Genomic DNA, 25124 nt, shown 5'->3' with positions numbered 1-25124 from the left:
GGCTTAATTGTGGTTCCTAGAGTCTCTAGAGTTAGGAATAGAATGGGAGGTAGGGCCTTTAGCTACCAGGCTCCTCTCCAGATTGGATACTACACAGCAATTATTATTAGCATTAACTAGTGCTGGTCATTAATAACACCATTATATCTATAAATATCACCGTTATTTTACTATAACAACAGAGCTTAAATACAATGGGTGCACTACTGTCACCAAAGTGTTTGCTCAGTGTGGGAACTATTGGGTTTCTATCATTTTGTAAGGTCTCAACTGGAACATATGCAGGTTCTGGGTTTTATGTAATTAATTTGGTGAATGGATTCACATTTATATCATCGACCACTCAGGGCTGTGCATGCATGTCTCATTCACACACTGATGACCCAGCATCAGGTGAAGTCAGAGTAGTCCACTGTCTTCACATACTTTTGATTTTGGTCAGCGATTCATGTCTCCTGTATTTTTTGTTTAAGCTTACAGCTATTGAAAATGTGTGGCAGAACAGGCCTTGATAGTATCTAGCATTTTTTTTACAAATCATTTACATCATGTTATAAAAGTCACAAACTCATTTGTAGTGAGGGACATGAGCAATGCAGTGTTGCAACATCACAGAGGTGTTATGATCTGATAAATAGTCAAATTAGCGAGCAGCAGCTGAAAGAGTGGAGTACTTGCAAGAGGACTAACCAGGAAGTTGTCAGGTGTACAGGGTACAGTCTAACCTACACACCTTGTTGAACACACACACACTTTCCCTCACAGAAGACATGAATGAATGGGAATGCGTCACTGCCCTGTAGGTTGCGAGGCCAGAGTTTGAACCTTTGCTCCACTGGAGCCTGTGTTAGGCAGTTAAGTGTGGATGGTGCCAGATGTGTGTTTGATGAGAGTTTATTCTGTGTGGGAGTCCATGCAGGTGTTGAGCAGCTGAAACCTGCAGAGCCAAAGGGCCAAGATAACGCAAGTGAACTGAGGGTGGAATAAAGTGACCTCTAAATGAATCTCTACATTGAACTAAGTGTTTGTGTTGCAGAAGGACACTGTGCGCCTTTTAAAAACCTTTCAGTTTATTGAAATCGTGAATGTGTGGATGGCAATAAACTGTTCTTTAAAGCGCTTTGAGTGGTCATCAAGAGTAGAAAAGCACTTTATAAAAATACAGCCCAAATACAGACCAACTCTTAAGAATAAAACACAACAGTTGCATCAGTGGTTGAATTTCTCTATAATTATATAAAAAATAATTGAATATATGTTGGGACCCCTCTAAAACGAGATGGTACATCTCAAGGAGCTTATCCAAATATTTGAAAGAAACAGTCATTCAGTCGGTTGATAATAATAATAATAAAGCAATAAAAATAATAATAGCAATAATAATAATAATAGCAATAATAATAATAATGAAGCAATAGCAATAAAAATAACAATAATAGCAATAAAAATAACAATAATAATAATCTATATAGTATGGAAGCGTATTGCAAACTCGGTTTGTTTTTTTGAATAATTTTTCCTTTTTTCCATCTAATTTTTTCCCCCCTGTTTTTCTAAATAATTTATTTTTTGGTTTGTTTTCTGAATAATTTTTTCCCCCTGTTTTTCTAAATAATTTATTTTTTGGTTTGTTTCATGGAATAATTTTGTCCCCCCTGTTTTTCGTCGTAATTTTTTTTCTGTAACAAATAAATAAAAAAACATAAATTCCCACGTGTGACCGCGCGCCAGAGGAGGGGGGCGGCCACCGCGTGAGCGCGCACGCACAGTGTGGAGCGCTGGCGGAGCGGGCACGTTACGTCTGTCAGACCGTGTGTGTCGAGCCCAGACCGCTGCCCCTGCCTCTGACTGTGAGGAGGCAGGTGTGTGTGAGTGTGTGTGAGTCTCTGCAGCGTCTGGACACCTTTTGAATTCCTCATCGGTTTTATACACAAACACCGCCATCATGTTGTGGACAGCGAGTCACGCCTTACGGAGGTTCTCCACGTCGTCGGTGAGTATCGTTGCATGTGTCGCCTTCTGCAGCGGCTGTTGTGTTGCATTGATGCAAATATCAGCGGTGCACGGAGGGATGGGGGGGGCTCGGTGCGGGTCAGTGAGTCGCAGTTCGGCTCCAGGTCTCCGCGAGTCTGCTGCAAGTGTAACGTGATGGAGTCCTGCGTGAGGTCCAGTGTGCCACGTTAGCCCCCCTCTGCCTGCGCTGTTCATGCCGGGGAGGAGTTGCATCAGCAAAGCAGCTCCGCTCAGCGGCTTATCCTCCCGCAGGACCGCAAACACACCAGCAGCCTGGGATCCTGCAGGGGGCCAGCTGCTGTGGATGCATGTCTTTGAATGCACCACGGAGCACGTTACACAAGGCAGCACAGTGTAAACCAGAGACTGTGCCTCGTGCGCCCGGGTAGCACCATTCATCTGAGGACGTGAAACCTGAAACGTGCTTCCTTCACCCTTCACATGTGTTACTGCACTCAAACGCTTTTGGACCTGTCACTGTGTGACCAGTGCCACAGTCCCACCTCATGGACTGTGAGGCAAGGGAAGGCAGTTTCACTTCTGAAGCACGCTTAAGTTGCTGAAAACTGCAAAAAGAATAAAATGGAACTAGTATAAAATACAGATATGGTGTGATCTTGGCAAAATAGCTTAGTTAAAGGTTTAGTGTGTATAATTTAGAGACATCTAGTGGTGAAGTTGCATGTTGCACCTCAATTCACCCTTCCCAGCATAAAGGAGAACCCGTGGCAGCTTCAGTTGTCATAAAGAGGTTTAGTTTGTCCAGTCTGGACTTCTGTAAAAAAAACATGGCAGCCTCCGTAGAGAGGACCCGCTCCCTATGTAAATGTAAAGTATTCAGTACAAATGTTTCATTCCAGGGTAAAGAAAAGAACACTTCATCACTTCACATCACTAGGATTATTTGTATATAACATTTCTTCCAATAGATCCCTTTCTCCTAACTCTTACACACTGGACCTTTAAAGGGTCTTGTAAATAAACAGGTTTTAAAAACTGCAGTAGATGGAGCATTCCACAGACCATCAGGCAGTTGGTTCCAGCGCTGTGGTTCATATAGTGACTAAAAGCTGTTTCTCCATGTTTAGACCTTGCCCTGTGTACCACTAGCAGACCACTCCTCAGTAATCTCTGGTATCTTGCAGGGTTGTGCTGGACTGACCTGTCTGTTAGGTATTTGCTAGAAGCTCAATTCAGAGATTTAAAAATGAGCAGTAAATTGTATGTTTAGTTAATATATAGTTTGTTAGCTCATCTGTCAGTTCAGTTTTTCTGGAAGCAGTTTCCTGTGTGGCTGGTTTTCTCTGCCTTTAATTTTTAAAAATCAGGTGTAGAGTTTATAACTTTAAGTCTCGTACTGTCAGATAAAAAGAGATCTGAAGATGTTACAATGGGAGAACATTTGTGGTGAAATAGTTTGCTGCTATTTAGGCAGGATTTGTCTGTGAATAAATTAATAATCATATAAATTCAACAATTGTCGGAGAAGGGGAACAGGGACACAGAGGGCCTTCTCCACTGACCAGGAGTGGTCCGTTGGGGCAACCCTGAGACTGGGAAATGCTGGTGGATATAGGCCAGTGGATGTACCATCACACAGTGCCTCCACTACCTGAAGACCAGACCTGGTACCTTTTAAAACCTGACAGCATTCAGTCCAAGAGTTCGTTTTGTGCAGTCTTTGAGGTGCCCTTGATCCTCCATCCGCGGTCCTCCAGCACACTGTCTAGGGAGGGAAGACGTTTTAAAGGCCCCACTAAATTGAATGCAATCAACTATCTTTCGTGCCTGTTTTTATCCGTCTTTTCATTGTTTCCTCACCCCAATCCTTCGTCCAGCTGCGAAGCAATGTTAACTCTGATCAGCATGGCTAGCGTGACCAAATGTTCCATGTCTGCCCACGTATGCTTCTTAATCTTTTCAGATAAATGTTTGATCTGTTTTACTCCTCTAACAGTCCATGTTGTATCCGTTCCCACCGTTTGTCTGGTGTACAAATTATGGGCGAGGCCTCGCCTGTGACTTTTGGAATTTCCCTTCAGGGATTAATAAAGTATTTCTGATTCTGATTCTGAACCTTTTTCCACTAGCTTGTTTTTGGGTTTTTATGTTGTGTTGATTTTGCCCATGCTCTTTGATTTGTAGTGTCCCTGCCAAAGTTCTCCTCTCATACTGATTTTCAAAAAGATTGAGTGATTGAGTTTTGGTGTTGCTGGGATCCTTGGTTTTAGTCTATGAGGCAGAACAACAAGGCTGGAAAGCAATAGTCCATCCAGTGGAGGTTTGCTGCAGGGGTTTTATTGCAACATCAGTGAGCTCATTGAGCTAGGAATCCAGGGACAAGCTCTGCACCAGACTATTAAAGAAACATATCATAGACTGCAAAACACTGCAGCCAATTGCTCTGGATCAGGAGGAAAGACCCCAACTGGGCCCTAAGTGATAGGGACACACTGTGGTGAGCCTCCCTCAGCAGAGGGTGACTTGTGATTAACAGGCTAAAACACGTGATTACACTAGGTCCACAACTGATGATACATCCCAAACATCTCCTGGTGGCTGCTCATCTTCATGTTTGGACGGCAAGTTTTTATTCCAACATCTGTTTTAAGTTGGAAACGAGAGAATATTTGAAGTCAATTCACAGTGGACTTTCTATAAGTGCATCAGAGCATTTGAAGTACTTTGCCTTTGCCGTAGTTTGATCAACTTAACCTTCTGCATATCAAAAACTAATATTAATAACCACAGCTTTCTTGGATTTAACGTAGGTGATAGTTTCAGGACACATCTTTATGTCCTCTGAGATACGTACAATGGACCATACTTTCCACTGCAGGGGAACAACATGGTTTTCTTTTAATTTATAAATCCACCTGTTTCATTTATCATCACTAAAGAATACAATAAATACTAGGATAGCCTATATATGAATACAAGTTTGGGAAAAGTATGTACATGCACCCATTATGCTCTTCATATATGGAAAAGAATATGCATGTTTTTCACCAGGCTATTTCTCTTCATGTCGTTTTTGTTTTCCTCTTGAGTCTATATTTTTTGATGAGATTGTTGATTCCTACATTGATTTTTATTTACCAGTTTGAAAGTTATGTGCTCAACTGATATATCCTGATGAAACAGAGTTCCGCGTACAGACATGCGAACAAGCCTCAGTGCAGACGAGCAGGAACTTACGTGTTGTTTTTCTCTTGTTACAGCATTATTACCAGAATAAGCTCAAATTAGCTATAATTGGCCAGAGCCTGTTTGGCCAGGAGGTGTACAGCAACCTGAGGAAGCAGGGCCACAGAGTGGTGGGTGTCTTCACTGTGCCCGACAAGGACGGCAAGGCTGATCCCTTAGGTGAGTTAACTCTCATTACCTCTGTGATTCCCTGTTGGTGTTTCCTCCCTGTTCTGTGCATCACTACACTGCATGTGTTTTAACTGTTTTCCTGCTGCTTCATTTAGCTTTTATTTGCTGATGGGTTGTGTGGTCTCTGTTTGTTGGCATCTCACAGCCAGCAGTAACCCATGCGTAGAGAAGAGAGCAGAACAAACCACTGTCTGAGTTCTTACATGGAACTGATTCTTTAAATCATTCTAAAGCCCTCTGATTAACTAACTAGGCAACCAAGACTGTTAAATGAGCCGTGTTTTTCAAAACTGAGTCAGATCACGGACTGTCTCTTATTAGAACATTTGGTAAAGATCGGTATTTTATTCCAGACAAAATGTGTTCAACCGTTTAATGTCTGGACAGATTTGTTGTCTTACATTTGATCGTATTGCTTCTAATCAAAATTAAACTTGGTATTGTCCAAACTGCTCATATCAAATCAATGAATTAAGCTCTGTGTTTGGACCCCAGCACCTCCTGAGGAAAATAATTGTCTTTAGCTGCAAAATGCTTAAATTAGTTCACCAGCTGCTTTCTGAATGTGTTTTTCTCCAGCACTGCTTGTAAGTTAGTGTTGTTTTGTTGCGGAGGCTCTGTATATTTCCTGAAAAATGTTTATCTGAACATGTAGTTGAGATGTGCTTCAGTATTTGTCCATTTATTAGATCTTTGTATTTGTATAGCCCTTATTCAAAAACAGAGAAACTTCAGAGAGGTACAGAAGTGCAATAGTCATTAAAATAATAACATTAACAACATTGATGAGATGACAGTTATAATGATAGAGGTTTTGCCATTAATGGGAGTATATGCGAGCTGGCACATCTTATATCTAAGCAATCCAGTTAAAATAATCTACGATCAGCTGCCACAACAAATTTATTTAATGCTGATGTCAATGTACTTGAACACAAAATGTTAATTCTTTCTTTGATCAAGTCTCTTTTAATCATTTATATATATTCAAAACAATTTTTTAGACATTGGCCCAGTTAATCAGTTGATCAATGAATTAGTCCTTTACTAGTTTTGTACAGAAGCTGTCAGACGTGATGGACCTTGATGATCCTGTGTCCTCCGGTCTCATCACAGATATGTCATATGCTGACTTGACAGGCCTTTATTGTGTGTCAGCTGTGGGATAGTGGATTCATTGTGCAGGGAGAGGCCCCATGTGGCCTGGAGACGCAGCTCTGAAGTGCATGGTTGGGACTGCACATATTGGTATGATGCAATCTTTCCAGGAAACATCATCATCAGCTTACAGCCTCCTGAGTGTGCAGCCTGCATTCACATTTCCCCTCTACTCCCAGTCTTCCCCATATTCCTGACGTGTCCACATGATTTTAGATTTTTATATATAGATTTTTTGCATTTTAGCACTTTAAAAACCAGGGAAGAGCGTTTATACAAGACTCTGTAATGTGAGAGTGCAGAGTGCTGTAGTTTTTTTTTTTGCTCCAGCATGTTGTTATGTGAAGTATATTCTCATTCGGTAAAGATCAACTGTAGATTTAAATACACACTGCACTTACATAGGTTACCAAAACATAAATAAACGCATGCATATGCCATTTGCGTTTGTGTGTTGTGTGTGAAGGCTATTGAAGTGTTGGTGTGGAAACAGAATGTAGCAGGACTTGTCCAGTGTGAAGAGAAGTGTCTTACCTGATTCTGAAACTGTTCTAACTGCACTCAGGGGTTACCATGGGGATTTTAAGAGGTTATACTTAATTAGACATTTCACAAAATATGACAAAATCTCCCTAAACATGAAGTCTGTTGTTCGTCATTGGACAGACACTGAGTCAGTTGAGAGTTTATTCAGGGGATGTGTTAAGATGGGATGGTGCTGGATTGGATCAGCAGGAGCACTTTAAACTCTTAAGTTGATGTTTGTCAGATCTTCACATCAAATCAGGATTTTTGGCAAAACATGAGTAAATAGTCTGTCAGCATTAAGGTCAGATACGGTTGGTGATTTAGGTAACAGTTAACCAACACCTTTTCCATAAACTGTCACTGTCATAATGAATTGATACCTTAACAGATAGAGGGAGCAAATGAAGTGCGAGGTCATCACCCTGCAGCCTGCTATATAAAATATAAATTCTCCTTTTCTCTGATAGCGGTGGCAGCAGAAAAAGACGGGACGCCGGTGTTCAAGTTCCCGCGGTGGCGAGTCAAGGGGAAACCCATCCCAGATGTGGTGGAGGCGTACAAGGCGGTGGGCGCCGAGCTCAACGTCATGCCCTTCTGCTCCCAGTTTATCCCCATGAACATCATCGACCATCCCAAGCACGGCTCCATCATCTACCACCCCTCCATCCTGCCCCTGCACAGAGGAGCCTCGGCCATCAACTGGTGAGCGAAACGGGAAGTCCCGAGGAAGGAAACCGAGAGAAAATCCTGTTTACTAAATCACATCTCACATCTTTCGAGCAGATTTTTCCTTCATTGGTCACATGACCTCGTTCAAGATTTAGAGAGTTTCCTCCAAGGTCCAGAACATCATACTGTCTAAATAGCATTATGATTTAGTGCAATATATATTAACATATTAGATTATCAATGTCTGTGTGTTATCGACAACTGAAATATGATGCAACAATATTTAAAAAAACTATTATAGCTCTTAAAAATAAAATACATAATAGAACGATTTTTTAAAATATGCACCTTAAAAAAGTAATTTTAGAAATAAACAAAATAAAAGGTGTCCGTTTTTTTTCTCTTTGTTTATTTTGTGTTCCAAGACACACCCACAACTCCAGCTCAATCCTGTGCAACAGTCGAGGTCATCAGATAAAATTTCAGACTCATAATCAAGACCATCTTCCTCACTGTTCTTCATGCAGCATCTTTATGAAGTAACAGTAAACCTGGAATGATTGTGACCAGTTATACTAACACTCTGGATAAAGAAAATCAAAAGCACAGTCATATTTTCAAAAGCACATCAATCAGTCTAGTTTGGTTTATTTCAGCCGTGCATCTAATAACATAAGGGTAGTGATTGTATTCAAAAAGTAAAAAAAAAAAAGGGTTTTGTGATGGAAAACAAGTTCATTGAGGAATACCTGACATTCTAAGTGACAAAATTAATTTACTGCAAAGATATACAAAGTAAAAAGTAACATTAATCAACCAACAGCCCCCTCAATAGCAGCTTTTCACAGAAATAAGCCTCCCTATACATAATTAATATATGGACACAGTAATGCAGAAATAAATGAAGAAATGTAGAAATAAACAAATACATGTAGAAATACATTAGTATCCATTTTCATCACCGAACTGTATTTATATATCCATATTTTATTTATTTTAAATGTTGCCAGTTTCAGTTCTCCTCAGTTTACGACAGGAGAAAAAAATACAGAAAACAACCATGTGGAAATTTTGTATTAAAATGCGCTTTAAATAAAACAACAGAAGACAGTAGGAGAAAAATAAAAAGCAAAGCCATGTCACGCTGCAACAAGAAAGGTTGATCAAACCAGTTGCCTCTAACTCTGGGTTTTTGCTGCCACAGTCTGGCTTGATCTGGTCTGACCCGTAATCTGCGGCGGACAACATGAGCTCATGTCAGCAAACCTTAGGTCAATATTACTCAGTCTGTCGCTGGCATCAGTGAGTTAATGTGACTTCACGGCAATGCATCATTTGCTTTTATTGTGTAACTGTCACATATGGCTGCTGTTACGCTCAATTGACATAAGCTCGCTTCTCTGCCAAAGGTTTTGATAGTCTACAGAGCGAAAGCTAAAGGTCATTTGCATAGTTCACGGCCTGTTTTCCAGGTCAGAGCAGAGGAGGAGGAGGAGTTTGCTGCAGGAGGTTTAAACCAGCTTTGTTTGACCCTGTAAAGTCGGTTTTCTTATCTGCCCCTGCTGCTTGCGTCTGTTCTCCACCCTTAATATCTCTCTGCAATGCACAGCTTCCATTTGTTGGCAGCTGCGAAAACACAGCTTTTACTGTTTATTTCCTTGCAAGGATGTGAAGCCCGGCCACCTGTCGAGAAGTGACCATTTCCTCCCAGAGTGATCCAGGCTGTTAGGACATTAGTGCAAGCGACTAAAAGATTAAACGTCGGCTGGAGGAATAGTTCCTTTTTACCTTCTTTTTGTCCTTCCCAGAGTTTTAGAACGAGAATTAAGAACACACTGGCAAGAGAAGGCAGTTATCTTAGCATAGATTATAGGAGAAACAGTTAGTTTAGCTCTGAGAAAGTCTTTATGCTAAACTAAACAAATGGTCTCATAGCTTCAATTCTTGAGGACGGACATGAGAGTAATATCGACCCTCATCTAACTCTCAAACTCTTCTTTAAGAGGCAGCATGTTTGTTTAAGCTGGGGGATGTTCCTACAACATCTGCTGGAATCAATATTACAAAATACAAAAAATCTCTGGATACCCACAAGTTTAGTTTGACTAATGTGAACTTTCTCTTGCTAATCACAAGGTAGTTACAGAGGAGATATCTTAAGTTTATATCGGGATATATATATATATAATATGATTTCAGGGCTTTAATATAATTATGTGAAATGATCCAGTTATCTAATGAGCACCTGTAGGCAGCTTGTTTTTCTCACAGTCTTGTCAACAGGTTGATTTCCACACTCACGCCTCTTATCGCTTCGTTGTCTGCTCCTGCTCCATTTGGTCAGGTTTATGGCCCACTCTTACATCCCCGTCTGCTCTAAAAATACTGTTATGACTCAGCTCCGAGTGTTTGTGTCTGTGTCTCCCCAGGACCCTGATCCAAGGCGATAAGAAAGCTGGTTTCACTGTGTTCTGGGCCGACGATGGATTGGACACTGGACCTATCCTGCTGCAGAAGGAGTGTGCAGTCGAGCCCAATGACACCGTTGACACACTATACAACCGTTTCCTCTACCCGGATGGCATCAAGGCTATGGTAACCACAATCACATGGAATATTCATTTCTATTATATAAGAAATATAGTGTATTAACAGCTTAAATTAATGAAGATCATACTGTTCTTCAAATAAATACATCCATGAATCATCTGTTACCTGTTATCAGTCCTTTCTTGACTATAATGGCCAGTTCCCAGACTTGGCCTACTCTGCTAAAAACCAAGTCATATATTTTCATAAAGTCCACACTTTGTGCTTCACTGTGGTTGCACCGCCGACAGAGATGCCGTTCTGTGCTCTAGGTGGATTCAGTTCAGCTCATCGCTGATGGAAAGGCACCTCGAGTTCCCCAGACAGAGGAAGGAGCCAGCTACGAAGGCATTCAGAAGAAGTCCAACGCCAAGGTGAGCAGCCTCATTCTATTGTATCATGAAACGATTATGTTATGGATCCTTATATTAGCCTCTCATTTAGACTACAGGCTAATTTGACTCGTTGCTGTTTTGTTTGGTAACCCCCACAAAGTCTCAATGATCCCAGTATATATATATAACATGTTTTTTTACTGTAACAATGATATGTGATGATTCTTGCCCCCCCATGTTTTCTCCCTATAAACACACACACACAAACCAACACACTTCCTCCACATACCCTACTAACACAGACACTTAAGACTTTTTAAATATCACTGTGTTCATCATTGTGACTATTTATATTATTGCTGTATGTATGCCCATTAAGTCTTCTATCTAATTTTCTGTTTGTTTATCAGTTTATTGGTTTCTGCTTACACCTTTTCACTGAAAGATAACGTCTGACAGAGATGGAGATGACTTTGTAATGATAGAGGTATTATCATAGTTGTAATAATAATATTAGTATATATTTAATCCATAATAATCTCAGCAGTTGATCTTCCTCGGTTCTTCATCTGCTCGTCTCCAGATGGTTGTTTCAAACTGTGTTCAGTTTATCATGGGAGTTCTCCCAGCTGCCTCGGCAGACAGCTGGACATTGTGCTGGACAGCGCTTTCTAAAAACAGGTGCAGAGTGAAGTTATAAAACCTTGTGTTCATCCTAACTGGTATACGTGCAATTAATAATCAATGTTTTTCATGTAATTTAACTAAATTTACTTTATTAATGTTCATGTCTTAAGCAAAATTAATGTTGTGCTTTTACTTTGAAGACAAATCGCCAAAAAAAGGAGGTGATTCTATGAATGTTGTTGCCATGCAAGGAGATCAGCACCAGGGAGACTGGCTGTATCAGTTTGATGTGGTGAAATGAACACTTTCAAATAATCAGAATGACCTGGCGTCATATTTCTCTCGCAGTTTGATCCAGTTGTTGACCACTGCTGTGGTTAACCCGAGAATGTAGAAGAGGACATGTTCATGTGTGTGCAAAGTGCAAAGCTGATAAGATGAAAAGTTTCGTGATATATGCATTGCACATACAGACAGACTAACAGACGCTTGTGGAATAAGTAGGTAGAAGTATATAGTATATGTGATTTAATTTCTTTTCATTCAGTAACTATATTATACCGGAGATTGATTCTCAGTCTGTAGTGTTCATATCACCAGTGTCAGTAACAGCATTCGCCTTTATCTCAGATAACACAACAGACTGTCCTGCACCTTCAATAACACAAACAATATTTGTGTTTCTCAGTTAGCTAATGCACAGTATCCATATCAACCCTATGTCACCCCTGATGTATTGCTGTGTATCATGCCTTTTCTCATTTTTTTCAAATTGTCCAATTTATTTCTCTCTCTGAAATCAGTTGGTATTTCTACAGTGAAAGAGACACAGCTGCCCAGGAGCACACCACTGTCATTAAATCAGCAGCATGGACATTTTCGGTTAGCTCAACATGTTGCCCAGAGCCAAGTATGTGAGCAAGTGACGGGCATTAATCTTACAAGTAGATCTCAGCTGCTCTCAGGTTTTTCACTGGCTGTGTCTAAATGTTCTATTTTTAGCGCACAGGATTATTTAACACCATGGATTTTCCACGTGTCGCTCAGCTAGTGGCAGCCAGCGGTTGGGTTTCCTTCTCCCTCTCAGAAATTAAGTTGCCCTGGTCTGAAAGTGCTAACGCGTCAACATGTTGACTCTGTCTTCTTCTTGTCCCACAGCTCAACCTGGCCCAGCCAGCTGAAACCATCCACAACTGGATCCGCGGACATGACAAAGTCCCTGGCGCCTGGACTGTCATCGGTGGTCAGGTGTGTTTCCTGGAACTCACAAGCAAAGGCAAAAGGACACTAAGTGTCTATTGCAAAGTTTAACTGACAGATTAACAGCTGACATTTAGCTCCTGGAACTACAGTGCTCACATTGCTCAAAGTGTTCACAGTTTTGGCATTAAATTGTTCTGGCTTCTTAAATTTGTGTCACTGATTCTCTGTGTGTTACCAATAAATAGTTTATAACTGCCAACGATAAAAGAAATCCATTATTTTCCATAGAAGTGGTATTTTAAGATCTTTAAACAGACAGATAAACATCTTATAAGTCTCTTAAAAAGTAAATCTAAGATAAAAGTTAGTTTGGCATTCATTGACCGCACAATAATAAAAGTAAAGAAACAAGTCTCAATGCATCCTTAATTTAATTAAATATCCGATTGTGTTCTTCCTCAGTCTGTGACCCTGTATGGCTCGTCTATGTTAGGGGGGGCGGTACCAGCTGGTCAGCCCCTGGAGATCGACGGAGCATCCCAGCCTGGCGTGGTCACCAAGAACGGGCTTGTCCTGTATGGAACCGATGGGAAAGCGGTGAGTGTCTTTGCAGTTTGTCACCGCTCCCCTTGTCTTGTCGCTGCACTACATCCACTCTGCGTTTGGTCCTCAGCTCCTGGTGAAGAGCCTGCAGTTTGAAGACGGGAAGATGATCCATGCGTCCAAATACTTCTCTTCTGGAGACAGTGCCAGTGTGGAGCTGACCGATGACGAGAGGAAGATGGCAGAGGAGATCAAGGCAAGTAAACCATGATAATCTCTAACCCAGAGTTGGACCTTGACTGTAACGTCTCTCTGCTTAAGGAACTAAAGCATTGGTGGATACTGTGTGAAATGTATCTTTTTAACCACAGAACATTTGGAAGGGTATCCTCAGCAACGTCTCAGCCATCGAGGACACCACAGACTTCTTCAAGTCTGGAGCTGCCTCCATGGATGTGGTCAGGTGAGGGGGGCAGACTGTACAGTTTTTCCCTGCACATAAAATGAAGTCATATATTTTAATGCAAATCTAAATTTTTTTATTTTCAAGTGTCATTTGAACTGAAGTCATACTTAAAGATTCAGTGGAAGTTACAGGATTTCTCACTGTATGTCACCAGAATTTATTGTTCTGTACATTCATTACCATAGGTATCCGACATTTGAAATCCATCCAAAAGTCCATAACATTAGAGTGGAACCACAACACATGTATGACATCCTTGGTATAATAATTATAATCACATTTTTTACATTTATTACTTCCATTATAATAGATTTTTCAAGCTGAAAAAATCTTAAATAAGATTTTTCCATGAAAATACTGCAACAAGTGGGAGTGTGGCAGCCACACAGCAGTATCTGAGAGACTGTTGAGCTGACAACTCACAAAAAAAATAATTCCAGCATTAACTAGAATCAGCGCTTCATGGTTGTGTGTCTCCACCAACCAGTCAAGTGTCAGCTTACATGAAGAAGAAGAAGAATGCCTTTATTGTCATTGAACAGGGTGTACAATAAAATTATAGAGCCACTCCTTCACAGTGCAAACATGAGTACAAAAACACTAAAAAGTAAAAGAATACATTTTTGAAATAGTGGAAATTGACAAAATTTACAAATATACATGTAACTATGTTCAAGTAGCTGTATTGCACAGTGGATGGGTGGGTATTGCACATGAATGAGTATAGCACAGCAGTGATTATGGCACAGTACTAAATATATTGCACATGTGGTAAAGAGTTTCACAGTATGCACAATATGATTTTTCAAGGAAGTTGACATATGACCTTATGATCCGATATCTTATCTGCTAAATATTAACTGTCATTCTTCCTTGTTGTGTCCTTCCAGACATTTATGTCAATTTTGTCATAATCAGTGTGTGAATTCTGGAGTTATGGCCAGAAATGGGTTTGCTTAACTGACACTGAGTAGTTTTAAGCCTTAGTGAAGTGTTGGTGTGTTTCTGTCCAGGCTGGTGGAGGAGGTGAAGCAGAAATGTTCTGGTGTGCAGCTGCAGAACGAGGACGTGTACATGGCCTCTACCTTCCAGGACTTCATCCAGATGTTCGTCCGCAAGCTGAGAGGAGAGGACCAGGAGGAGGAACTGATTATCGACTATGTGAGTCTGAACACCACTTGTTGTCGTGTCAGTATCCCTTGCACATTCCACATTCCCCGTCAGTCACTTATAATAATAATAATAATAATAATATATACTAAGTAAATAACTAAATAAGTCTGAGTTGATAAGGTAGGTGACACCTGTGTCCCCTGGCGGCTGTTCGGGAGGTAGAGTGGGTTGTAATTCTGTTTATCTAATACATCTACTCTGAAGGTTGGTGGTTTGACACCTCCAGTCTGCGTTCTGAAATGTCCTTGGAGATAATGAACCCCAAACTGCTGTGCCGACAGTGAGTGAATGGTGTGATAAAAATAATCGCTGCGTAGAGAAGTACTGTGTGAATATGTACGTGAATGTGTGAGAGGAATTTGTCCATTAAAGTGCTTTGATAGTATTGGAAAACATGTTCCTCAAACTTACATTAGGGTTGATAAGAGGAACGTAATTCAGAAACATAGATTGGGGTCATGAAATGGATTCTGTGACAAACTGTGGGCCAATTAGGATTTGTAGGAGTCTAGCTGCTTGATGTTTGAACTATTTGAGGTCTATGAATAGTTTTTTGGAAATGCCATTTATATTACAGTAATATAAACATGAGGAAATGAAAGCACGTATGATGCTTTCTGTGTCTGAAGCTCAATGATTTCATGATTAGACCGGACTGTAGTACGGACTTGGATCTTAAAATGGGATTTTGAATCAAATACACCAGATTCCTGATGGAAGACTTAGTGTTGACTCTAAAAGGATTTGTATTCTATGTGCACATTGTCAGGATCTCACTTTTATCGGGATTTAACTGAAGGAAGTTTGCACACATTCAGTTTTTATTGTAAATTGGACCTTCTTATGGCGTACAAGCTAGTTGGCTTTTATTAGGACATATTTCTGTATTATCAGCATAAGGATTGTAGTTAATATCACACCTATGAATTATCTCATCTAGTGGGAGAATATAAAAATTGGAGCCCTGTTGAACCCCAAAATGAAATCTGGTCACCGATAGAAACAAAACATTTGTTGTTAGAAGGAGATTGGCCAAAAATAGATAAGAATAACAGAAAGAAAATCTACATTGTAAGTGACACATGTTCTAATTGTATTCTGCATTGTACCCAGGCAACCAAAGACGTGAACAACATGACAGTGAAAATGCCGCACCAGTGCTTTATCAACGGAAAGTTTGAAGATGCGGAAAACGGGAAGTCCTACAACACCATCAATCCTACTGATGGATCTGTGAGTGAGCTCAGTGAATCCACGCACACACACACACCAAGATGCTCCTGACGAGCAGTCTGATGCAGAGGCTGACCATCATGTGACCGTCATGTCCTTCACCCAGGTGATCTGTAAAGTGTCTTACGCCTCAGTGGGGGATGTGGACCGGGCAGTGGTGGCAGCGAAAGAAGCTTATGATAACGGGCCTTGGGGCAGGATGAACCCTAGAGACAGAGGAAGTCTGCTTTACAAGTAAGTATAGCTCCAACTAGAGGACAGCAGTGAGACTCTCAAGAACTTCATGCTTCATCATTAAAAACAAAACGATTGAAACTGTTACGTGGTGCATTATGAGGTCACAAATGAATTTTACGTGTTAAATACAATATGACATGAGTAATGGAGGTTTTCAAATAAGGGGAGTAAGATAAATGGTCTGTATTCATATAGTGTGTTTCTCAACGCGCTTTACAGTACAGTTTATTGCCAGAGCTAATTGCATCCAGCTTGGTGCCACCTTACACTAGTTGTAAAATCGGGTGGTATCCACCGTCAGTATCAGCTGACACCAGATGATTAAACCACTCAAGTTGCAGCTCACAGTGTAACATTACATTTAAAAATCCCCCTCACACCCTGTGGCCTCTGACCTCCTCCCTCAAGGCTTGCAGACTTGATGGAGGAACACCAGGAGGAGCTGGCCACCATCGAGTCCATCGACTCAGGGGCTGTGTACACGCTGGCCCTCAAGACCCACGTCGGCATGTCCATCCAGACCTTCCGCTACTTTGCCGGCTGGTGTGACAAGATCCAGGTGGGTTAATGTTCAACAAGTGTTTTTCGCGTTCGCACAATTTGACAGTATGACAATGATCAATGATGACACACAGAGACTCCTGTTTGTTTCAGGGCAAGACGATCCCCATCAACCAGGCCAGGCCAAACCGCAATCTGACCTTCACCAAGAGAGAACCTCTCGGGTAAACCCACCTATCTATAAATCTGGATTCATTTACTTATATGCTGGGAGTTCTGTGTTTACTGGAAGCGGAACTGTCTGTGTTTCTTCCGTGACAGCGTGTGTGCCATTGTCATCCCATGGAACTACCCTCTGATGATGCTGGCGTGGAAGAGTGCCGCCTGCCTCGCAGCTGGAAACACACTCGTGCTCAAACCAGCACAGGCGAGTCCACCATGTAAAACACAGTTCAGAATCCACATGCGCACAGACGGGAAAGTTTCACCGTGGAAATGATACATTGTGCGGATTCTGAGGGTTTCGTATCTTCTCATATTTTCAGGTCACTCCACTGACAGCACTGAAGTTCGCTGAGCTGTCAGTGAAAGCTGGAATTCCTAAAGGAGTCATCAACATTTTGCCAGGCTCAGGTAACACATATGCATTACCATCTGTTATTTATCCTTGATGTCATTAAGTCAAGGAAACAGCAGAGAGAATGTTAGAAAAGATTTCCCTTCTCACTTTGTTTTATCTTCATCAGTCAGTTGGGCACAAAGAGGTAAAACAGTCACTGTATTGACCTTTATGTTTGGAATGGAATAATCTTCTCATATATTATAAATGCACAATTTAAAGAATAATAAATTCCACGTGCAGATCAAACCAACAGTGAACGTCTCAGTGACACTGTGTGTGTGTCCACAGCCTTTGTTTATCTGAGGCTAAGAGCTCCACTGTTTCCACACAACACGTCAGTGACTTTCACTGTTGCACTGGGTGACACGTTGATTCATCACCATGGACACACACTGTAGTTTATATTCACTCAGTCCTGCTCCCCAAAATGTTACATCACCAAATATGGAGTAATGCCCTGCTGAAAATAGTCCCCCAACAAATCCAGGATTCTCTGCAGTTTGTAAAGCTGCTCACAGACATGTCTCTAAAGGGGCTAAATGTGAGAAACCCAATGATGTGGATATTCTCCAGAGTTCATGTCTAAAAATGGCAATAAGCAAAATATATGTTTTTGAGGTTTTTGTGAAGACTACCATCTTCTGTAGGAGACAGTCGGCTCGGAGCTGAGAGTCTCTGACAGTCAGGAAGTGTTGCTGGTTGTGTTTAGCTGATGTTCACTTTCTGTGACATTTATATGTTGACTATATAAACATACATTGTAGGCTGGTAGAAACAGAAAAAGTGTTTTCATACTTCTGACTCATCTTCCTAACACACCCTCCTAATCCCCTTCTTTCGTCCAGGTGGCATGGTGGGACAGCGTCTGTCCGATCACCCAGACATCCGCAAGCTGGGCTTCACCGGCTCCACGCCTATCGGCAAACAGATCATGAAGAGGTACAACCTAACTAACTCATTGCTTTGTGAGCTGAGGTGAGTGTTCCATGATTTTTCATGCCCCCTCTGTGATCTCTTGCTGCAGCTGTGCGCTCAGTAACCTGAAGAAGGTTTCACTGGAGCTGGGAGGGAAGTCGCCTCTCATCATCTTCAGTGACTGTGACATGGACAAGGCTGTTCGCATGGTGAGAGAGCTCTGCTGTCAAAGAGGGGGCGGGGGAGGAATACAAATATCCATACTAACATGCACCTTTTGGTACTTAAAGGTCCAGTGTGTAAGATTTAGGTGAAAGGGATCTATTGGCAGATATTTAATGTGGAATAATCCTCATGATGTTTTCACTAGTTTGTTTCATCTAAATTGTATGAATTGTAGTTTTCTTTACCCAGAAAAGACCCTTTATATTTAAATACTTTATATTTACATCGAGGGGACCCTCTCTACGGAGGCCACCATGTTTTTTGCATTAGTCCAGACTGGACAAACTAAACACCTTTTGAGTTTTTATGACAACTGAAGCTACCACCGTTTCTTTTTCATGTTTGGAAGGAGAGGGTGAGGTGAGGGGTGTTCAGCTGCGACATGCAATTTCAACACTAGATTCTACACACTGTACCTATAAGGCCACTATACAGAGTTAAAAAAGGACAGTAAGTAATAGTAGAAATGCCTGCTGGGATAATAACTAAACCAGTGGTTTTAAAGCCTTTGTCACATTACATTACATTTCCACTTGGAAGTGGCCTTGGATAGTTCTAAGCGCATCAACAGTGAGGGAACAAACCCAGAACAACAAGAATGCATTTGCTTCAAAAAGCCAAACTACAAAGTGCAACATGTAAGTGAAACAAATTCCCTTTTTTCATTGAGGAGCTTTGTAGTGTGCTCCTCAGAGATCAGGCATTGCCGATCCCTGCTCAGAGAGAATTCCAGGGTTTGGGGCTGCCACACCTAGCTGCTTTCTTACATGCAATCACGTCCTTCAAGAAAAGAGTTTGTTGTGATAAGAGCCGACGTCCGTGTTGATGCGCTGTTAAGAAAATCATGTGATCTCTGCAGCGGAATGAATATGTCACATCCTGCTTCTGTCTGCTGCACCACTCCTCACCTGAATCCTGCAGTGGATTTGTTGCTGTTCTGAACACGTCGATGAAGCGAATCTGCCGCTATGTTGTTCATGTGTGAAAGGCAAACTGCAGAGAAAGTCCAGATGCAATTCTCCAGAGTTCCTCCGCAGGTCATGTCTGAAAATGGCTCTAAGTGCAATGTGAATAAATAAAGTTTTCCCGCAAAACTGAAATGGATGGAGCTAAGATCATCAGGCAGTTGGTTCTAGTAGGGTTAATCCTAGACATCCACATCTATAATCACATGAACAAACTGGGGGGCAAATATCATGCAGTTAATTCTGTTTGTGTGTTGCTTCTCAGGGAATGAGCTCTGTGTTTTTCAACAAAGGCGAGAACTGCATTGCCGCTGGACGTCTGTTTGTGGAGGAGTCCATACACGATGAGTACATCAGCCGAGTGGTGAGTGAGACACCGCCTCCTCTGGGAATAATGCAGCACACACACACACTCAGACACATTCACCATGATGCTGTCTTATTGTGTCAGTTTGAGCTGAAGAAACATTACTGGCTATCTGTCGTCCCTCGAAGGTGGAGGAGATCAAGAAGATGAAGATCGGAGACCCTCTGGATCGCTCTACAGACCACGGCCCACAGAATCACAAAGCCCACATGGACAAGCTGCTGGAGTACTGCGACATCGGAGTGAAGGAGGGGGCCACGCTGGTGTACGGGGGCAGACAGGTGGACAGACCAGGTGGGACAAACACAGAGCCTCTGGGAGTCAGTGTCAGAAATCAAACACGAATCACTGTGAAATGTTTGATTCCCTATATAGTGCACTTATCGTTTCCCATAATGCATCATGAAAAATAATGTACAACTGCTGGTCACTAAACGAGCAATATATACCATCATCCATTGCACTCATGGCGGAGAGACGAGGGGAATATAAATAAATACCAGCATATGTTTTAAGAAGTTGAGACAAAGACGGGCTTGCAGCTGATTAGTGTTGCGTGTACATTCACTTTTATTTGAATGCAGTTGAACAAAATATATTAATTGTAGAATGATATTAAACAGGAGAGTTAGCACTAACATCATTCTAAAAGTAAAAAAAAATTTAAGCAAACAAAAACATTGTGGTAAAATGATATGTATCACAATGTTTGAATAGTGAAGTGATGTTTTCTGTATCCTCTGCATTAAGACCATGTTTTGCATGTATAAAAGTACACACTATAACCACACAGTGTATTCAAATGAGGCATAAGCGGCACTAATATTCTGAATTAGCCCTCAGCAGAGCAGTTTGACAATTCTAAGGTAACGTATAATTATTATTGCTACCAAAAGAAGAGATTGTTGATGAATACATTTAGTGTAAATATGCATTTTTTTGCATATTTTGGACCAATGTCACAACAATATTTGTAATAACTCAACACAGGCTGCTGTTGTTCACAGTACAGTCAAGAAGATAAGGAAAATAAATACACTCACTGATGTCGGACAGTGTAAAGCTGTTCACATTAAAATCGTTGTACAATTGTAGACAGATCAGTGTCACCGCAGAGAGTCGGATTTTTCACATTGTTATTTTCACCGACATAAAACACACGTGTTTATTTCCTCTGTCCATCAGAGTGTGTTATGTCTGCAGAGACTCCTGCAGTTTAAACTGGACAAATCAAACACTGAAGGCTTAACTCTAATACTCAGTATAGATGGACTCACTTGCCTAGCAACATAATAATGCTACATATAACCTATAATGCAAGACTGTAAAACACCCTACGTCACTCCATTCAAAAAGATGATATATTGTTATTAATAAACATGTTATTCTTTCGCTAATATCCGGACCACCACGGTTTCCTTTCTCTGAACACAGAGAAGCTTCTCTGGCTCCACTCATCTTCTGTCGGCATCAGTTGATCATTTTTACCATATTATTTCCCCGCAGGTTTTTTCATGGAGCCCACAGTGTTCACTGACGTAGAGGACCACATGTTCATGGCCAAAGAGGAATCCTTTGGCCCCATCATGGTGGTGTCCAAATTCAAAGACGGGTAAGACAAGAACAGAGCGTCTCGCTGTGGTGTTGTCGTACAATTACATTCGCCGACTGCATTCTCTGTCCTCTTCGTTCTAATCCCAGTGACGTGGACGGCGTGCTGCAGAGAGCCAACGACACGGAGTACGGCCTAGCGTCTGGCGTGTTCACTCGCGACATCAACAAGGCCATGTACGTGAGCGAGCGGCTGGATGCTGGAACAGTATTCGTCAACACCTACAACAAGACCGATGTGGCTTCGCCTTTCGGAGGCTTCAAGCAGTCCGGCTTCGGCAAAGACCTCGGTGAGACACGGGGGTCGGGTCGTCCGCTGGTGCCGTTGTCCACTGCTCTTTGAAACTATGTCGGTCAACCAGTCTGACTGATAAATGTTTGTCTGTCTTGTCCACAGGAGAAGACGCTCTCATGGAATACCTCAAGACCAAAGCAATAACTGTGGAGTATTAAGCTTCTGCCAGCGAACTCTGACTCCCATCTGGAGAGGAAGGGACACATCTGTCTGCTTCACTTCCAGCATCATTCAGTATTGCTTGTGGACATTGTGTGTGTGTGTGAGAGGGTGTACTGTGCGAGTGAGAGGAGTGCGTGGACAGTTTGGACAATGTGCCTGTCTTTCCTCAGCTGTCTGTGTGAAAATTCACATAATGGATCATAGACATGCCAGAATATATCCACATAAAAACCGTAAAAGCCTGAGCTGGACGCTGCGTCGCAGAGCTGAGGAGCCTCTGACTTAATGTCAACGTTTTAGTTCCAGAACACACTCACACATTTCCGCCTGAAACCCATTGTCGATCATTATCAAAAGTTTTTTTTAGAATTTGAAAATCAGAAAAAATATAATATCTCGTCTTTTACTCTTTGGAAACAGACGTGGTTCACAGATAGACTGACGAACCATGAATGTCGTCCTGTTGAAAGCTCAGAGTGAATGTGCAGGCATCAAGTGCTCACGCAGGACTTCAGGCAAGCTACATAACCATAGCAAGTAAACCAAAAAGGAACTGAGTGGTGAAACTACTATCATAAAACTACCAGTGCTCTGGACAGAAGAGATCCTCCACGATGGGAAAGCAAGGCTCGAGCTAAAGCTGAATCCATGACCCACAACTGTTGACTGTTAAATCGTCTTGGCTCATAGTTGACTCACTAGCTTTTTTTGTTTTCAAAGCTTTGGACTCCGCCATCAGTTCATTGTTAAATGTGACCAAACGTTTGTTAAAAAGCCAGTAAGTGGACTTTGAGTCAAGAGTACGATTCAAAACCACACATCAACACCGACATGCTGGAGAACACCGTCACATTTCATGGTTCCGCTGCTCTTACTGTAACTGTAACAGGACTCCTATCAGTTCTGTTTATTTTTTAAGATATATATATATAAAATAAATCTCCCCAACTTCCACTACTTTTACTTTGGTAGTTTGACTGAAGCCCATAAATCACTAAATCTGCCCCACTCTGAAACTCACGGTTACTTTTAATCATTTACTCATATTTTTTATAAATTAGTGGACTGCATGTGTTGCCTCCAGGCTGCTAGCATATATAACAACGACAGTTGAACTACGAGCTTGACACACACAAAAAAAAATAGCTCGTCCGTCGTCGTCTGACTGAAGTGAGACTGAAAACTCCAGTGAAGTACAACGACACTTTGTAAAGGTGCAGTCTGTCCCTGTGTGTATGTTGCACAGTACTGCGGTGTATGGGAGGCAGTGTTCACATGACATGTATAATTTTATGTAGCGATGACTAATAGGAAATGTGTTTTAATAGATTCTCCAGTACAGAGAGCAAAACAAACAGTGGAGCTAATCGGTCTTGTATAATTTAGCAGTGGGACCCGTTTAACACCTGGGTTCAGTTCTCAACTCACATTTCTATAGTCAATATAATATAACACTTACACAGTATGAATGATTTTTGGCATTGTGACTCACTGAGCAAAGTCTTAAATATTTAAAACTGACTTGACAACAGACCCTCTTTTTTAGACTGATTTCCTACCCTGATTTCCCACCATGTCTGCCCACAGATTAGTTTAACCTTTAGGTGAAGACTTCTCCAAAGTTCCGTGATAAATAAAATGTATTTGTCTCATTAGGGGTATTTGAATCCGCAAATCTAATTTTCACGTCATTCATAAAATGCATGTACAGACAAATGCATATGATGGTTTGCATTTAATCTCTCTGCCACTTATTTACACCATGTCCCTGCAACTGTCTGTTCCCACATCCTCGACTTTAAACATTCATTTCTTCCATTTGTCAAATTTGACGTTTTGTAAATATTTTTTAACAAAAACAGGAAAAAGAACTATCAGATATATTTTTGACATTGTATTTGTCAGACAGAGGAACACTATATGTTATAACACTATAATATATTCACTAGTAACCTAGATGTTTCTATGCATCGCTAATTTGAAGTTTCTACTTTCCCTATATTGTCGGTGAACAGCAAGGGCTACAGGAGTGTTTTCTCTTTCAGTCTCCTATCCTCCAATGAATAGTCAGATTTTAGCCAATGAAATTCAATTTGATTTTTCTGTGTAATGCTGCTGTTACATGAAAAACAAACTAACATTCTATATTGACACTGCTCTGTTCAGAACTGCTGGTCTTATTCAGTATTTGCTGTTATGTGAGATCCTTGTTTACAGTGTGTTCTGGGAAATACATGTACATGTATACTGGTAATGCTATTGTAGCATTATGACAGAATTTGATATGCACATGTCAAAGAGGGCACCAGCTCCCATTGGAGCAAATTGACACAATTAAATTGATCTGTCTCATCTAAGAAGTTGTGACTGGATATGTTCTCATTCTCAAAGACTATTTTTCTACTAACGGGGATAACCGCGATGGCATTGAACAATCTCACGGTGAAGAAAGGAGCAATGTCGTCAGTTGTAAATTCTGACAAAATATGTTAAGGTAGGGTTGTGTGCTCATCGATTTTAAGACTATTGTGTGAGTGCACGAGCTTGGATCAGAGTGACTGAGCTGACGCTAACCCAGAGGAGAAGTTAGTGAGCTGGAAACCTGGAATCTCCTGTAGAGGTTCTGCCTGCAGGATTAACATCTGCCAGCAGGTTTACCTTTTGAGCAGCTTTCTTGTTCAGGCAAACAGCATGAGCATTTGTGATATGTTGTTGGCAAAACAAGGCTACTGCCCCCTACACCTTCTCCAGGCCCCTTATGTCCACTGGTCAATCAAGTGTTCCCGGTCTTTCTCGCCTCTTTCCTCCCCCTCCCCACTATCCCTCTCTCTTCTCTCCCCTCTTTTCTTTGCTCACCCCAACCAGTCGAGGCAGATGACCTCTCACATTGATTCTGGTTCTAGAGGTTTCTCCCTGTTAATGAGGGAGTTTTCCTCTCTACAGTCTCCAAAGTGCCGCTCATTGTGGGAACTGTTTAGTTTCTCTATATTAGTACGCTTCTAAGGTCCTGACCTTCTTTTTAAAGTGCACAAAACCCCCATTCTCTAAACAACACTGTCAACCGGCAAAGAGTGTTTCTCTTATCAGTCACATAGTTGGCCAAACTGTAAACACTTGTTCATCTGGTTAGACATGTTGCCTTTTCTCAATGTTGGCCTTCCACCATATTCTCTCTCCCTTAACCCTAGAGAAGCTTTTTTTCTCATCGTGGCATTGGAAAGTGTATGATTGAAACCCTGACACTCAAGAAAATCTCCTCCAGTTTTTACATGTTTCGTAAATGAAGGAACGTGTAAATATCCTTCAGTA

At 41.3% G+C, this 25124-nt stretch overlaps 1 protein-coding gene across 1 annotated transcript; it reads left to right on the top strand.

The window, feature by feature from the left end:
* Window positions 1-1783: 1783 nt before the first annotated feature.
* Window positions 1784-24175, top strand: aldh1l2 (aldehyde dehydrogenase 1 family, member L2). Its single transcript, XM_020099840.2, has 23 exons — window positions 1784-1993; window positions 5235-5379; window positions 7545-7779; window positions 10176-10341; window positions 10608-10709; window positions 12456-12545; window positions 12963-13097; window positions 13174-13299; window positions 13415-13506; window positions 14523-14670; window positions 15796-15915; window positions 16022-16149; window positions 16561-16711; window positions 16807-16877; window positions 16975-17080; window positions 17199-17286; window positions 18121-18214; window positions 18300-18399; window positions 19646-19744; window positions 19876-20041; window positions 21254-21359; window positions 21449-21648; window positions 21756-24175. The coding sequence occupies exons 1-23, from the start codon at window positions 1946-1948 to the stop codon at window positions 21809-21811; spliced, it is 2772 nt and encodes a 923-aa protein (XP_019955399.2). The 5' UTR covers window positions 1784-1945; the 3' UTR covers window positions 21812-24175.
* The last annotated feature ends 949 nt before the right edge of the window (window positions 24176-25124 follow it).

The sequence above is a fragment of the Paralichthys olivaceus genome, chromosome 23 (assembly GCF_024713975.1).
Source record: "Paralichthys olivaceus isolate ysfri-2021 chromosome 23, ASM2471397v2, whole genome shotgun sequence".
Lineage (NCBI taxonomy): Eukaryota > Metazoa > Chordata > Actinopteri > Pleuronectiformes > Paralichthyidae > Paralichthys > Paralichthys olivaceus.
Note: the sequence above shows the minus strand (reverse complement) of the source record. Positions and strands in the feature narration are given on the sequence as shown.